Source organism: Orbicella faveolata, unplaced genomic scaffold (assembly GCF_042242905.1).
Source record: "Orbicella faveolata isolate gen_17 unplaced genomic scaffold, um_ofav_v1 contig_34, whole genome shotgun sequence".
Classification (NCBI taxonomy): Eukaryota; Metazoa; Cnidaria; class Anthozoa; order Scleractinia; family Merulinidae; genus Orbicella; species Orbicella faveolata.
The window spans coordinates 21,481,874-21,500,051 of record NW_028301563.1 but is presented as its reverse complement, the minus strand read 5'-3'; the positions used below and the strand labels follow the sequence as shown (position 1 = coordinate 21,500,051).

General features: G+C 38.1%; 1 protein-coding gene across 1 annotated transcript in view; it reads right to left on the bottom strand.

The window, feature by feature from the left end:
- The window catches only part of LOC110044338 (ADAM 17-like protease), a 69,652-nt gene that overhangs the window by 47,453 nt on the left and 4,021 nt on the right, over positions 1-18,178 (bottom strand). Inside the window, exons 3-4 of the mRNA XM_089271601.1 lie at positions 5,796-5,929; positions 4,089-4,177 (exon numbers count right to left, since the gene is read on the bottom strand). Of these exons, the coding sequence (XP_089127727.1) occupies positions 4,089-4,177; positions 5,796-5,929 (223 nt within the window). The remainder of the gene's footprint in view (positions 1-4,088; positions 4,178-5,795; positions 5,930-18,178) is intronic.

Below are 18,178 nucleotides of genomic sequence, written 5' to 3'. Positions count from 1 at the left end.
TAATTTTCACATTTTCCGAAAATGGGGTGCCCCCCTCGTACCCCCTCAGCCTGTGTACCTGTGAATATTATTCAGGAACACAATAAAACTATTGGTGTTTTACCTCAACTTTCATCAATACTTTTGTTTATCAAGCAACTGTTGAGTACTGTTATGAGTACATTTGCTTACATGTATATAATAAACATAAAATAATTAAGTTGTTTTGATCTTAATATAAACAGAACTCCATATCTCCATGTACACAGAACATCATTCTACTCCATAATGTGTAAGTTTTATGTGCTTTAAAAACTCTGCTGCCCAAATACATGTACCCACTTTTATTAAGGAATAAGACACTTTTCAGAATTTGTATTTGAAATCGCAAAACCTCCAATACAATGCAAGTAAAACAATGGTTGAAAAGTTCCCACATATGCATGCAATATCATAAGTGCCCATTTAACCACAAATTGTTTTTTATTAAATGCAGTCAAAACTCCACCAGTGGTCACCCCTCTACAACAGCCACTCTTTTGGTCCCAGCAGACAGTCCATACATTCACTCTTATTTCTCCACAATGACCACTAACACACATCCCAAAAAACCAAAATAACCTGTTGACTATGCCCACTTAACCAGTGACTGACAGATAACGTAAACATTAAACCCCATTATTTATTGTAAAAAGTTGCCAAACTTGATCCGTACCACGCTTTGTTGGTCTCCGTTTCTGTTAAGTTCTGTTTTATTGGACATTTTGATTGGGTGATGTACCATTAATATGCTAAAATAAGCATTTTTTACCTCCCCATAATAGCCACCTCTCTACAACAGCCACATTTCTTTGTCCCCGAGGTGGCTATTGTGGAGAGGCTCGATTGTATATTCAAAAAATACTGTAAATAACGTAGTAAATCTCGCATTGTTTTCATAAATTAAAATACTGGTAAACAAACTTCAGGGACCAGAAGAATTTGGTCAACTTTCATTACTCGCACTTTTGTAGGAAAACCCAAGTCATAAAATGCAAGCCATTTTGTCTTGGTCGCCAAAAGGGGAGTCATGGTCCCAGGCATTCCTTGCGTAAAGCATGGAAACTGGGGGGGGGGGGGATGTGACAGACTGCTTTAATGTGCACTCGCTCTACGTGAACAATGTAATACGTATTTACTAAATAAGACAGAATGCAGTGTTTTGTGAAGAGAGTTTTGGAAAGAATCACGCCTTATACAATCATCTTGCATACAAAGATGTTAATTGTTTCTGGAATGGGTTAGTCCACGAATTATATTACTTGAAAGCCTGGCAAATAAGCAAAGTTCATGCTTGTTCTTGCAAGATAACAAATGAGCCATGTACGAACTGAAACATGCTGAGATGAACAAAATGTTGCTTTTAATAGTGGTCAATGCTACAACTAGCTAGTTCACAGGCATGCCACTTTAACTGAAAGAAACAAATGCATCAACTAAACATAATAGGCTTAAAAATCCCAACTGCTGGGAGGCAGACCAGTTGGCTATTTACAAGGCTTAGCATGACCGAGGAGTTGAACTAGGGCTCACCAAGAAACAACTCCAGCTAAGTGGTCAGAGCGGGACTTGAACCCAAGAACTCCGGATTTCAAGTCTGGCACCCTAACCACTTAGCCATGCTGAGATGTGGAAAAAATCAAGAATCATCACAAACAGAACTTTGAAGATGAGACATACAAACAAAATGCAACTGGATTATGAGGATACTCAACAAAGCAACTTGAAAAGTAAATATCTATTGTAAGCGTAACTCTTGTGTTAAAATATCCTGATTTTTTTTAGTTCAATTTAAGCTAACTTGTGAAGTACATTGTACGATTTGATATTGCAGTAAGAAGCCTGAGTAAATGCTCTTGGTGCTCTAGTTTTAACTTAGTAAATCTTTGCTACATGTAGTAACTACTGTGGGGTAGAATTTGAGATTAATGTTGTTAGTAATGCTCTTGTCCAAATATCAGGCTCAACTCAGGCAGTAGAAGCTAATTTCTTTTGTTAGAAAGTGTTTTCTTTATATTGATTACTCTTACACGTGAAATGTCACCTTGGGCATCCAGCGTTGCCGGCTTTTTTGCCAACAAAATGTAGCAGTACCCGTTGTAAAATGCACTTGCATGCCAGCAGTTACAAAATTCTCCTCTATCAGAATCTTGACAATTTACTTGGTGTATTCCTCTTGTTTTCAAAATACACATTCAATTGCGAGTTTATAGACGGCAATGGCTCAGTTAACATAACGATTAATGTATCATGCGTGATGCCTTATACTTGCATAACATTCAAAACAAACAACACGATGCAAGACGCTTTTGTCACAGAACCGTTCTGTTTCCAGTAATTTGATGGTATTGCTCAGCAAATGTCAAGATACTTGTTGTTTCTTTCACTTTTGCCACACAAAAATTGACTAAGATGACACCAAAACATTTCGCTAATTTGTCAAGTTTGCAGCACTTGTGCACGCAAGCAAACATGTATTTATGTTTTTTTATATCTGGGATTCCGGGACATCCAAACATGCACTTTGCATTCTATGGTTCGTTTCTATCTCGCCATAAACGTTACATAGATCGCGAACTCAATATCAAATTCAGAGCAAACCGATAAAAGTTTCTATAAATTGGATGAGAATAAATACTTATAAACAACGTCTGGGAGAAGCCTGTCGGTATTTCACCTGCTTGCCTCTTGTCTCTTTGTCAGTGGAAATATTATTATCCCTCCCACACTTGGTGATAAATCACGAAACATTTTGGCAACAAAAAAGGGTTTAAATTTTAGCGGGCCATACAGTAGATTATCGCCCACTAAATTGACCAATTGCAGCACGGGTGCTAACTGAGAGATATAATAAAGCTTTTTACTAATGTTTGTTTGTGAATGAAATTTGAGCCACTTGCTCAACTCGTTGCTTAGCATGTGACGAAAATCTTCCTGTGAACGCTGAACAATTCCCGAACAACTTTAGCAATCTTCACATTTGATTTACAAAACGAGAGCAATCTCAGCTGTGTGTATTGTGACATTTGAAACATTCTCATGATCGATGCAACTTCACATTTATATAAATATCAAACAACTCTCAATGTGAAGCCCCAAGTGTGAACGAGACTACGAAAACGTGACATCTCATGCGACACGAGTTTGAACACGTGAAAGTTATAAAACTGTTATGTCGCTTGTCGCTTCTCGACTGCGAATTTCTGGACTCTGAGGAAACTTTATTATTTGGAAAAAACTCTTATTTTAAGGAGTACTTTTACATAAATTTTTGCGTCACAGATGAAAATGCTGAAAGCAAACTGGCCAGCATGACGCCTTAGTATTCGCATGCGACAGCGAAGACAGCGAACTATTTATTTATCTTGATACATCACAGTGCCGTATCTTGACTTAAACTGAAATGTAGGGACGCTGTAATAGCAATAACTCAATATTTACAATGGATGAATTCTTGAGAAGTTAACAATGCTACAGTAGGGCCTTTTTGTAATATGAGGGACATGTGATTTATCGCCAGAGCATGAAAGATGGCATTGTAAAGTTAATGAGTCGAAACAAAAGGTATATTAGCCTATTCAACTCTACCGTGTCTTACCATTTACCGTGGTATTGTATGCCGTGACAAACCTAGGTAAAACCTCAGTAAAATTTCTGCACGCCGCATCTTTGACGAGGCGAGAATGTGGTCTTAATCTGTAAATTGGCCGTGGCAAAACCTCGGTAAATGAGTAAATACTTTGAGGCGATACTGTAGGAGGGAGTAGAAATATTCCTAGTCACTTCATGCTACAGATATCAGGATAAGCTCTAGCCTGATGGGCCACCTGGCTTGACTTTTACCATACCTCAGATTTTTGACTAAATTTATTGATTGAGAATGGTTATGATTTCTATTCTTGATGGCATGACAGTGAAACCCAGAAATTGACCAAATTTATATACCAGAACAACTTTATCTGCTGAATAGGGATTCATTCTCTATACAAGGATGCCTGCTCTTTGTGCTCTTTGAACAACAAGACTCTGTTAGTTAGAGATAGTCTAAAATTACTGGATGGCTAGCTTACCTCAATAATGTAAGTATCATCTTTGGTTGCTATGGAAGCTGTAATGATTCCATGCTCAACATGAACACTGGCATGAGATGATGGATCACCTTAATATAAAAAGGGCATTATTACAAGTTATAAATTTAAAAACAAATTTACCATTTTCAGCGGCACTGTCCACAGTATGAACTGTGTAGCTTTCTAGTATACAGCTGTAGTTCACCAACATTAAATTTGATCACAAGCATACATGTACTGTGTGGTGGACAAAAGTAAGTAAACTGTTATCTGCATTTGACTAGATAAGATGAAGTGAACACCTTTGAATGACCTCTCGCAACTCTTTATCTTTAAAATGACAGGGTCCGAAATTAACTTTTTGAGGCAGGCACCAACTGGCGACTGAATTTTTTTTTCAGTCGCCATAGGGAAAAATTTGGTTGCCAAAAAGTGTCAATAAAATTTTTCCTTCGCAGCGAAACACAAACCAAAATTTTTGGTAGCCAGATGGAAAATTCTGGTCGCCAATTTTTCTTTTAAGAATCAGAACGAAGAGAACGCGTTTGGGGCCTCAATGTCGATTTTTCCGCTAACGAATAAGATTAAATACAAACACGCTGATTATTTATACACCTACCACTGAAAAACCACGACGAACGAATCGAATGCTGGCCATATACGCAGTTTCGTGTGACTGCTAAATTTTTCAAGTCAACTTTATACCTTTTCTTGTCTCTACCTTTTGGAGAAGAACTGTACCTGACTGAAAAACTGGCATTTGGTTCTTTGCTCTATGTTCAAAACGATCTTTCCTTTCGCGTTCTGTCAAGACCACCCATGAAAATTCGTCTTTCCATTGGGGGTAGAAACTTGCGTTTAGCTGACGACTTTTTGATTGGATGGTTTCCTTCCCCGTCCATATCAGCACATTTTTCCGTTCTTGCCGGCAAAATATTTGCAATGGATGTCATCAGGAATCAAACCAGTGCTGAAATCATCTTTTGACCACTTTGACAGACGCCCAGAGAATATCTAAATCTTCAACTAATCTCTCCGCGGATGTTCCGTCTCCACTTTGTAATAAATTACGGAAAGATTTCAGAACATCTTTGGACACCACATCGGCTGGATAAATATTTATGACCAAAGAACGCACAGCCTCTTGTGACTGCAATACGTATGTTACGGGAAACCGCTGAAGAAACATGACGGTGAGGCTTCGCACTGATTGTGACTATGAAACGTTGTGGTAGATTTATAATAACAGGAAAATCTGTTTTATACTTCAAAAGCAGCGGAAAGGTAAAACGTGACCAATTGGCGGGCGGCTTTGAATTTTATTTTAATTGACTTGGCTGAAAATCAAAGTTATTGTTTGTATAATTATTGTGGCATGAAATAGTTAATCGCCTGCTGGCGACCAGTTGTGAAATTCTGGTCGCCAGTGCAAAATTTTTAGTCGCATTGGCGACCAGGAAAGCACAATTTCGGACCCTGAATGAAATGGATGGGTAATCACAATTCACACAATGTAAAACCATAGTGACCTTCAAAACCATATTTTGCAGGACTAACTGTGCAATTTCCTTTTATCACTGACAGCAATATAAGGAGGGAAGCATCAACAGTGGCATTTATAGGTATGTACCTCTTGACAATCAATTGAACTACATGAATGAATGGCCTTTAAACCAAGAATAGTCTAACCATAAAATTAATAGGTACCTTCAGCATAACCTCTATAAAAGTTTCCCTTATCTACTGTCACTTCTCTCCTCTGATTATCCTCTCCAATCGAGTAGGCATGAAAATTATCAGCAAAGATCTCACGGTGAGGAGTCAAATGAAGTCTGAAATGTCTGCAAGAAATGGAGATTACATTTACCAGTCAACTGAAATTACAACACTACCTTTAATTAAAAATTAATGTTTCCTTCTAAAAAATTAATCTAAACTAGTAGTAATCAGAGATTATGAGAGTGCATTCAACGCCCTCACTTTAATATATATACCTTAAATAAATGATTTCACTAGCTGACTTTCAGCCTTTGTCTATTGCTAAAATCAACATTTTTCAGCAGCAACCAGTCAGATATGCATAGTGTCAAAGTCCATGCTAGTGAAGAGGTCACGATTTGCTGATACGTTGCCTGACGCCGCCAGTTTCTGTAGACTCACAAGTTTCATAGAATATTTAAATTGCATATGTATTATTCTAAGCTAGCATTTTGCAATCGCGTGCTCGTTTTGTGTGCTCGTTTATCGTAAACAAACTCCACGCAACTAATTCGAGCATTTCCCCTGATGAATAAAGTAGTCTTATGGATCTTGCCTTCAGAGTACTTTTCCACCAATTCCAAACAATAAAATTTTGACCAGGTAAAGACTGAGCTATCTGTCGCGACTCGAACTAATCAACAAACGCAATCAAAATGTAGCTGTTCCCACGGTTATCATCCCAAAGCCAAGTCATGTTAATAAACAAGGACAATTCCCTCAGATTTCGATAAATGTTACCGTCAAAGCGTTTAAGTTCGCCAAAATCTAACGCTGAGAGCACATTATAGTGAAGCATACGCGACTGAATGGAAAGAAGTCAAAGAAAGATCCATTGGAAAAACGAGGTCACATGGCCTGCTCACATACTCACATGTTTGCCACATGTCTTATCACGTCTTAGCATTAAACAGTGCCAGTTAACTGGCCGTGACATGCCCCTGCAAAAATCTAGCAGGGTGGCCATTTTGATGTCCTTACAGGAATGTGGATTTTTGTGCATATAACTGTGCACAGGGAAACCAACTCCTGAAAGCCACAGGTCAAAATTAGGCTTGCGTTCTTCAAACACAGGTAGAGATCTCATACATGTTAGCCATTAGGCTGCAGATGAAGATGATGGAATAGGGCAAGTCTTTGATAAGTTTTTTTCCAAGTCAGAGTTAATCTTACAGTTGGATTTATTCTAAATCTGAAATAAACATCTAAAAATGTGTTTTCTGCATGTTGGCCATAAATAATCATTGGGCTTTGGATGAGTGTAATTATCTTACTACTGGATTTATTCTTGAATCTGTTTCCAAGTACATATCTGTCTGGATTTGAAAACACAAAGCCAGAGAAATTTCACTTGTCATTGGTAGTCTTCTATGAGCGACAAAAGTGCTGCTCAAACACTTCGCAGTAAAATTCTATTTTTTGAGAATCTTGGAAACATTTTCCCCCTTCCACAGATGTATGGCTGTGGGGGCGGCAACCCCCCCCCCCCCCCAGTTTCAGAAATTTTTGAAATTTTTCAGGCAAAGCGCTGATGATTCAGGCAAAAGTACATGTGAGAAAACATTCTAAAAGATAGTCAAGGCCAGGCTTGTAGACTACTTTCTCTGATGTTTGCCTTGTCAAAATGTTAAGGTTAAATGAATGATAAAAGGATCCAGTTATTCTGTTTTGGAAAAGCCATATATCGTTTAAATGTGTATGGTGGAAATCTCTGAGATGGATATTATTTCCATCAACAAAACAATGACAAAAGAATCAAAGCAAACAAAGACCAAGACTTTTTGTGGTGGCTCTGAAAAGAGCCATTTTCAACCTTTCTTGAACTTTCATACCAGGAAGAATTCGCAGTTTCTCTTATAAGTTTCTGATTTTACTAGGCTGTCAATCGAGGTCATGTTTGGAATGATAACAGTTTCATTGGACATGAGAATTGGGAACACTTTTGTTTTTACTGTGATTTGAGTGCATTTGAACACTCACGCTTTCGGGCATTGTGTAATTTTTTTCAAGCAATAAGGTCACCGCCCCCCAAGTCCGATGGTGCCAGTACGCCTATGCCCCCTTCCTCCCAAACAATGTTGATTTTTCTATTTCTAAGCTTGCAAGCACAGACCACAGCACCTACACAGCTTTGAATAGGACAGCCGGGATATCTCAGAATTATTGCCAGATGCGGCCACCCCTTATTAAGCAGCCAGTTATCAAAGTCCCAAAACGACTGTCAATAAAATACTGCAAATAAACCCTTATTAACTGGCCACCTCTGTTAAGTGGCTGCAATCACAGTTTGGTCATCCTGATAAGGGTTTTCTACTGTCTTTAGCCCTGTTAAGCGGCCACCCAAAATTTAATAAACATAGTTTGGTTTTGTTTTAGAAAAAGGCGATGATGAGTAAGAGTCTGAAATAGAAAGTGAGACTGATAAAAACATTCAAACACACATTTATCATGATTGTCTTGATGTCAAGGTGTTTTGATGTAAAAAGAAAAAAAAAAGAACTGTCTTGATGTGATTCCATGTTCACTAAGCAATTACACCCAATAGTACATGTAAATAAAATTGCAGTGGTGATTCTTAAAGGAGCTACCATTTTGTGACATGTGCATCAGGAAAACAGTGACAGGCTTTATTTTGTGCACCAGTAGTCAAAAACCTTCCACAAATTTATGGTGGCTCTGAACCCTCTCCACAGATGTTTTTAAACTTTTTAAAAAGTTGCACCTTATCACGCTTATCACAATTCCATAATAAATCAAACATCCTGGCCTGGGCTGCCTCGTGTCACTTGTTTAGTGCAAAGAAATCCACTAGCAACCCAAACAAGTGTAATCCAAGTGTAACACTAGATCAAGTAGACAGGATGCATTTTCACTTCCGTTAATTTTTTGAATAAAATTCATTCTGCCTTGATCTGAACTATTCAACCCTTATTGACAATTGAAGAAGCTAGTCATAAAAGGGGATAAGTGACGATTTTGGTTGCTTTTCTTTTTTTTGCTCCAAATTAGCTGAATTTTTGCATGTGGTCTTCAATGTAATAGAAAAACGTGTCCCTGTATTTTTGCCACTGGTTTTTGCTTCGCTTTATAAAGACGCCGCTAGGAAAACCGAGTGGTTTTTTGCGTACGCAATATCCCGAAAATGAATTAAGCAAAGTTTAGCAGAAAAACTACAGGACATTGCTAAACGTACCTAAACAAAACTGCACGCAAAATTTGGAGCGTTTTCAACAAAGTTCACTTTTGATTAAAATACCTAATGCCCTTTTCCTGCCGAGGCTGCAAATAAATGAAGCCGGGCCTTTGTTATGATAAACAGAGCCGATCCTTTATTATAATAGCCAAGCCAAGCCTTTGTCATAAGTCGAAGTCTCGCCTCGGTTTATCATAAAAAAGGCTCGGCCTGCCGCGACCGCAAGGACTTTGATTTCACTTAGAAAGCAGCAAAATGTCAATTTCACACAATGTATAAGCTCAAAAATGTTAATTTTAGGTCAAAAAAGGTTTAAATGTTGATTTCACATTAACGCGTGACGGCAAGGATGTTGATTTCACTTAGAAACCAGCAAAATGTCAATTTCACGTAGCGCATAAGCTCAATGATGTTGATTTCAGGTCTAAATAGGTTAAAATGTTGATTTCACGTTAACGCGTGACGGCAAGGATGTTAATTTCACTTAGAAAACAGCAAAATGGTAATTTCACGCAGCGCATAAGTTCAATGATGTTGATTTCAGGTCTAAATAGGTCAAAATGTTGATTTCACGTTAACGCGTGACGGCAAGGATGTTGGTTTCACTTAGAAACCAGCAAAATGTCAATTTCACGCAGCGCATAAGCTCAGTGATGTTGATTCTAGGTCTAAATAGGTTAAAATGTTGATTTCACGTTAACGCTTGACGGCGAGGATGTTAATTTCACTTAGAAAACAGCAAAATGGTAATTTCACGCAGCGCATAAGCTCAATGATGTTGATTTCAAGTCTAAATAGGTTAAAATGTTGATTTGACACTAACGCGTGACAGCAAGGATGTTGGTTTCACTTAGAAAACAGCAAAATGGTAGGAGCCCATGATGGGCTCCTGAAAATGGTAATTTCACGCAACGTGTAAGCTCAAAAATGTTGATTTCAGGTCAAAAAAGGTGTAAATAAAAATAAAATAAAACAAATAAACATTTCAATAAGCACTTTTCCAAATACGGCAATGTCTTAAATGGCTAAAAAATCATGAGATAAAACATAGTTTTCGACAAATGCGATCGTAGCTTTATGTCACGCACCGCCATAACTTCCAAGTTCAAAATGCACTGGTAGCTCTTATGCCTGATGAGGATAACAACTTTGGTGGCTGTTTAGTTTTGGATTTAAGAATTTGATGACTCCACGTGAAAACGCTCTATAAATAGGGCTGACAGATTAACAGATTAACCCTTCTGCGCAACGTATGGGTCTCCATACATCTGCATGTCCCCTGATCCCAGAAGCTCAAAACACTACAAATCATGCCGATTTGAAATAAAATCAACGCAAACTGGATCACAGATCTGTTACAATCGATCACCACTTGCTTGCCATTATTATGTTTAAATCTAGTTACCAGTTCGAGAAACGTCCGCAAAACGTAATCGCAATGCATGCCGGGAAGGGTATTTACACCTCGTGCGCGGGAAAACATGGCGGTCGATACAAGACAAATTTTATCACTCTAAAACCAGTTCTCGCTTTCCAAACTTTGACACTAGCCACGCTTGGCAAATGGGCCACAACTCATGAGAGGGTATTTTTCTTGGGCAAGAACTGCTCTTGGACTTTGCTACCTGGCTCGACCTGACTTCGAACGCTGATAACACGATTACGGTATATCAGCTGCCTTCGAAGTTTCAGAACACATTTTGATTCTTTAAAACGTGCTGATGACTTACGGGTTTATCAAGGCTTTATGATGCCTCTCAACCACCAGGCAGGCATACAAGGTACTTTAAAACAATGCTTAAGATATTAGTTGACAGAGCTCTAATGCGGCACATCTCTTTTTTGTTTGATGGCATTTCGTTTGACGCTCGATCGATTCACGTGTTGTGTTCACGTCACAATAGCTGATGTAAACAATCTGTTCCCAGATTTCCGCTCTATATGCTGTGGGATTTGGTTTTGACTTCATACACTATAAATAGTCTGCCTGTTTGCTGTTCAACAAATAAACTCCTAAAGACATGGCTAGGAAAAGCCAAGTTTTTTGCCTACATTTTAACTCGAAAACAAAGCAAAAACGAGCGACAAAAATACAGAACCACATTTTTCTATTACATTGAAGACCACATGCAAAAATTCAGCTAATTTCGAGCAAAAAAAAAGAAAAGCAACCAAAATCGTCACTTATCCCCTTTTATGACTAGCTTCTTCAATTAATTTTAATTTGAAATTTATACCTATTTTCTTACTCTCAGAAAGTGCACATTACATGATAGTTTTTAATCTGCTCATTGTGAACCTAGATTTTTCTTATGTTAGGGTGACATTTAGGTTTTTGAGACTTCAGTATTTACAACCCTTTATCAAAAGGGTTTCCAACAACTTTTACACAGCTCTGTATTACTGCTTTATTTTATGGCTTGAAATATTGATATAAGAGGAATTGAGAATAAGTTCCAGGTAATTTGTGTATTGCTTCAAAGTTTTAGACCATGCTCTCATACAGGCTACTCTCATGCTAAAAATAAAATGTAAAGTAAACACAATGGAAGCATTACACTTCCGGTAGGATTACGAATGCAATTCGATCTGGCCTAATGCCCTGATCTGATCCATGGTGGTATATATACAGTGAGATAAATAGGCTAACAATTAATTCTTGTGAGTCATTCCTGTTTGCTTATTTGCAGAAAATGCACTTTAGAGGTTAGTTTTTAATCCACTCATTGTCATCTTTAGATTTTTCTGCAAGACTGAAACGTGTCACTTCATAGCCTGCATAGCAAGCATTCCCGTACAAAGAGCTTTTCCGCATTCTGGCCACACGTAAATTGGAGCGGCAAAGTTGCTAAAATCGTAATAGTGCTAACTACAGTGTACATACTCGTTTGGAGGGCAATATTAAAGTCAAATGTTCGGCTTAAGACCAGCTTTTCCAGTGGTTTAATTTCAAGTGTTCATTAGCTTGACGGTCATTTCATTCTCTTGCTGCTAGAAAAATATTTAACCATTGAATAATAAAACCGACCGGAAATCGGAAGCCTTTGTTTTGAAAAGTGTCAGTGCATGTAAATTCACTTTTGCAGGGAGAACAACAACCAATTGCTGGCTTCTAAAACTTGGTCTCTCGTTATCTGGGCACAAAAAACGACTCAGTAAAGCTAAGTCAGGTTGCCAAATACAGTACCAATCAGAAGAAACCTAACAGGGAACGCTTGACAGGACGCATTCTGTTTCCGTTCCATACAAGTTCCCATTCCCATTCTCTATCCATTCTCTATCCATTCTGTGCTGTTCTGGTCCCCGTTCTGTTAGCATTCCATCGGTAAGCATTCTTGGAACTCATTCGGAAGAACGAGGTTTCCGAGAACTCATTTACAAGATTAGCGACACTCATTTGCATTTCATGAATCAATGGGTTAAAACTGTCGCCTTATGCGAGAATACGAATAGTCCAGTTACTCGAAAAATACTGTAACTTCAAGGCCAGTTAGTGAGTCTTCTTCTGAAACGATAAAAAGTGATCGGTAGTCTGTGTGATTGCCCAAGGAAAGGAAGAAGTAAACCAGCTTGCCAAGCACTTTTAGCAAATGCGGCAGAAACTTGGCTGGAAGACGTGAGTGGTACAAAGTACTGACAAAAAGCTGAAGCGAGCATTTTCTGATACTTTTAGTGTTGTTATTTTCACAGGCGAATGCTCAGTTAAGATTGAATGTTATCCTCACTGGTCCTTCCGCAAAGTTGGCAAACAACACCGTAATTAAGGTCAACCAAGACATCGATGTTTTGCTTTGTTTCTCTTCATGCAGAAACCTTTCAATCTCAGTCTAACTCGACTCATCCATCCATTTCCTTATTTGGACATATGTTGGGCTTGTTGACAATAACAAAACGGCCACGATGAACACGAAATGGACAAGAAGATGCAGGGAAGATGCTTACTTAGTGCATGTAAAAAGAAATAAAAAAAAGACATAAGATGATTTTCTCAAGATTGCCAAGCTGGACAAAAATTGGATGAGCATGTATTTAAAGTTACATCATTTCCAGATCCTTGGTAAGCACTCTGATAGCATAACTTACTAACATGTGTTCTGAAGAACGCGTTGTCTTATAGTTTGCGTTCTGGAGAACGCTTTTTTTCCATTCTGGTGATTCGTAACCGTTCTGTATCTGTTCCATCTCCCTTCGGTGTTCATTCTGTACCCGTTCTGTATCCATTCTGTATCCATTCCATTCGCATTCTGTATTTGTTCTGTATCTGTTCCATTCCCGTTCTCATACCCATTCTGTATCTGTTCTGTATCCATTCCGTTCGCGTTCTGTATCTGTTCCATTCACGTTCTTGTACCTGTTCTGTATCTGTCCTGTATCTGGTCTGTTCTCGTTCTCGTACTCATTCTGTATCCATTCTGTTCCCGTTTGCGAACATGTTCCCTGTTAGGTTTCTTCTGATCGGTACTGTAAGACTTTCAAAGATTGGTTCTCCTTGCCTGGTTACTGTTTGACCTTCATGCACAATCGATTAATTAAAACAGCAGCTAAAAGATTTTAAAAGCTTTCGCCGAATCCAGCTGGTAATACAGTCACCAAGTCTTCACCCTCTAAAAGATGGTGTCATCTGAGTAAAACTGAATACCATTCACCCCTAACAAATCTTTGCTGAGGCTATATAGCACAATTTCACAAACCCTCCTCCATGGCATCGTCCAAGTCACACTCGAGTTGTTCCTGGAATCATTCAAGGGAATTTGACACAGTTGTCAATCAAGATGACCACGCTGCACCAATCAGGAACCCCATTCGTGAGTGAATTGGTTTTTCAAAACTGAGGGGTTTGGGCGCAAGCATTCCCTCACTTGCCCCACCACCCCCTGCTTTGTCAATTTTTTGCTCTTGCTCCAATTTATGCGTGGCGAGAATGCAGAAAAGACCTTTGTATGGGAACACTTAATACACAGGCTAGGCACCACAATGTTTTAAGCCTGTTATTTGTTGTCAAATTTGATTTAAACGCAAGCGAGTGCGTGAACAGAGGGCTCGCACACTAACAGAATAAAATGTTAAAGGTCAAATGAACCAAAATTTAGACATTTTTTCATTTGAGTTCAATGTCTTCATTAAGTATAAAATAAACACATTCTGAAGTTTTAAATGAATTGGACGAAGCATTGCGGAGATATTGGAATGCTAAAATCATTGTTTTTTATCCTTCATAATCGTAGAGCAGTTGGGAAAATTGTCAGATAATTGTCGGAAATAAAAGTTGTGACATCACTGTTGGTGAGCTCAAGAAAAGTGGGAAATTTAAAACTGTTTTGGTTTTAAGTTCGCAGTGAGCTTCAAGGGAAAACCACTCAAAATCAAAAAGTTGGCACTTTCAAGTTCCCCCAGGACCCAAAACTTAAAAGAGAATGGCTTATAAAAATGAAAAGAGAATGCTTCATGCCCTAGAAACATTTGCGTGTTTGTATAAAACACTTTACTGAAGACAGCTTTGAACAAAATCTTGTAGTAAGGAGTTTGTTTGGACACTCTTTCAAGCTTCGTCAACTTGCAGTCAAGAAAGACGCGTTACCCACGATTTTTAACTTCACTATGGAATGTTACAAACCGGCAGTTGGACAAAAAAATAACGAAAAACAAGCAAATAATGCCCGCCTAACAGCGGGCGAACTCCACGGCCATTTCCCAAGGAAAATAAGGTAATTCAGGGCTCGAGACTAACAGTAGCCAACTAGCCACAGACTAGTAAAAATTCCATTTTGGCTAGTGGTTTTTGTGCTTCACCAGCCATTTTGGCCAGTGAAAATGAAAATTTGTGAGCACTGGAGGCCCAGAGGAAACCAATTAACAGTTAATTTCAAATTTTTCACACAATGAAATCAAGTCAAAGCATGCAGAGTTTAAAACATCGGCTGCAATAAATATCATATATAATTTATTGGTCCAAACAAGAACTTTAAATTACTAAAATGCAAAAGAATGATTGACTTTTTTGTTTGTTTTTTTCCCTTAGTAAAAAGCAACGAACGACAAATGATCTGCTTGCTGCTAATGATAAGTCATGAAATCATGTGGAACTCTAGGGATCATATTTTATGCGCGCAGCATCTGGAGGTCACATACACTTTCAAAAAATTAAAAAATTCGTAGTTGTTTGAAAATTTGAATGATGCCTACATAATATCAATGCCTATGTTTGCAACTTGTAAATTATCTTGTGTTCATGAGAAATCGTGAATCGGCATTTTGAAAGAAAGGAATGTTTTTTGGCGGTGAGTTACAAAGTTCTGTGGGAATTTCTCACGGAGGTGAAAACTTCAGTTTTTGTTGTTGAGCGATGCCTATAATTATAACATCGATGCCTATGTTTGTAAATGTGTGCGTCTGGCTAGTGAAAAATTTGTTTTGGCTAGTGAATCAAACCTGTCACTAGCCACTGGGCTAGCAAGCTGAAAAGTTAGTCTCGAGCCCTGCAGGTTTGTACTTAGATCCAAAACCTTCCCCACAAAAGACTCGCTGACGCAGAAACACAGCAATGTTCAAGACAACAATGACGTCACAAAGCCCAATCTCAGTTCCATTCCTCCATTAAAGTGCACGGTCATTTTGGAAATGTTTTTGTGAAGCCATCGGCTGTCTTTGTACTCTTAACATTTTTACTCCTTTTCACGGCTCAGAAAGAAAAATTTCCGCAAAAGTTTCGTTTTACATGTGTTTTTTAACATTTCTTCACTATAAAATGGCTGAAGAAAAAATGTCTAAATTTTGGTTCATTTGACCTTTAAAACAGCTTGTCATAAATAGCTATAAATGATTGAAACTCAAAGGTCTACATTCCAGTCCCCATAAAAATAAGTGTCTTGAATCTGTGCCGCGTGGTTGAAACTCATATTTCCAAAATCAATAACACCAAACACTGTCAAATCATTGTCAGTTTTATACCTGTCTTTCGTAGCCAAAATTGATTAATCTGCAAGTTGCCTGAACTATATCTATCTACATGTACCTATTATCTATCTACTGCCCTACACAGGAATCTTACACTAGGAATGCAAAGAATGTTCAAATGTCTTACACAGGGATTTACCAAACTCACAACATAACCTAGTGTCCAAGGTCACGTGGACACAAGGCAAAAATGGGAGTCATCTAGCTCGTTTTTGAGTTTTTAGTACTTAAAGCTAAAGTTACAGGTGTTTTTTTAACAAGTTGTAATGTTGTTATGGTAACCTGTTACATACAAAAAGGATGAGTGCAACTTGTTTAGCAATGAGTGATACCATTATTCATGCCATCTGACAGGGTGCAGAAAAACATTACATATTATGCAGAAATTTTCAGGATCTCAAAAAATGTGCAAAAAAGCATTGATTATGCGGAAAACACACTGCATTATGCAGCAATTTCAAAGGTTAACAAAATTGATAACAAACTGTTTTCAATGTGCTGAACAACAGTGAAATGAAGAGCACTTCAAAGTCTTGTCCACAGTTTAAGCTCAACTTTGCCACATGCTTAATCTGTTTCAAGTATTTGTTGACAGGCATTTCTTCATTTAACAAAGGTTTTCTGTAGAATTTTACCTGAAGAATTCATAGTTGCATTCTTGGAACATCCGTAACTTAGTAACTAGACATTACATTGGCTGATGAGAAACTAGTTTCCAGGCTCTTCACCTAAAGTAGGTTGGAAAGCCTGGAGGTTAAGTAATGGTCCGCATAAGAACTAGGAAGGCCAAATGCAAAATCGATTTAAAAGTGTGAAGTCTTAACTATTAATTTCAATTAAATCAACAAACCTGATTTGTTGATATCAAAAAATTGTTGAAAAAAGAAAGAAAATAGATAAAAATTACCCTTTTTGGCATAGTTTACCCCATACCCCTTATTTCTATCACTCGGCCAAACTTGAGCAATGTCTTATGGGCCAATCAAAAGTTATAGAGGAAGATGTGTTGAGCTCATAAAACTAACGCAATGTGCCATATTGGACTCAAGCTAAATAAATGACGTTTTTAGAATCACAGGAAAGTCTGGAATGAATGGTGTATTTTTTGCCCATATGAAAACTAGCTGCCATCCTAAGTATGTTTTTTAAGGCTATTCCTTTTGGAGTAGCCACAAGATTGAAAAGAAACTGCTCTGATGAAATTTTGAAAAGGTGTTGGCCAGTAGAACTGTCGAAGAGTTGACTTCCTTGTTCATCAGGTTCATCGCGCTATTCCAGCCATTGAAATCTCACTGGGTGTGTTTATCTATCCCACCACTGCCACTATGTTTAAAGTATTGGCAATGAAACAGCAAGAATCCAAGGAAAATTACGAACAAGACTTCGCTCATATGAACATATACATTTACAAGATGGTGGACAACTCGGAAGTGAGAGGAAGCTAGAGCCAGTCCCTCTGCGTATGACCACGCACACAGTGAACATTTTGCTTTCCTGTTTTCAAGGCCTATCTCTCGCCCATTATAAACATTGCACCAGCCATGGGTTGTGTATCCCTGTGTGTGTATTCATTGTTCTTGCAAAACCAGAGACATGGTGCGCCCTTGGCTGCCTGGCTCTTTGTTTGTGACAAGTTGTTTGGAACTTTACTTAATTTTATCAGAGGGAATGAGGAGAAATGCAATTATACACTTCGGGAAATACAAACCAATAATTTGGACTGCGCGATCTGTGATCTGTGATTTGACTGAAACTTCGAATTGATACATGGAATATTCACCGGGAGCCCATTCTAGGTAATTCTTAAAGCAGTGAGTCAGTTATTTGCAGTTATTTTGTAACTGGTATTGTCCCCTTTGACTTAAAAGATCAAAATAAAGAACACGGCTGGAGTGTCTACATGCGTGAGGTTTGTTTTTCCTGTTCAATCACTTTTGTGACAGCTTTCTTGAAACCTGAGCGCTTATTCTGAACATTTGAGGTCACTGATTGACATTTTACCTGAATGTGCTTTTACCAATAATTTGAATTCCCCATAAACTGGCACATAGAAACTACTTGAGCTTCACGTATTTCATTTTTCAACTCACCGTGAATACATACGTGAAAGAAAAACTTGTTTAAGTGGATTGCAAGTGAGGTAACTTAGCAACTAAAATTCAAAATTTGTGTTTAAATACTTAAG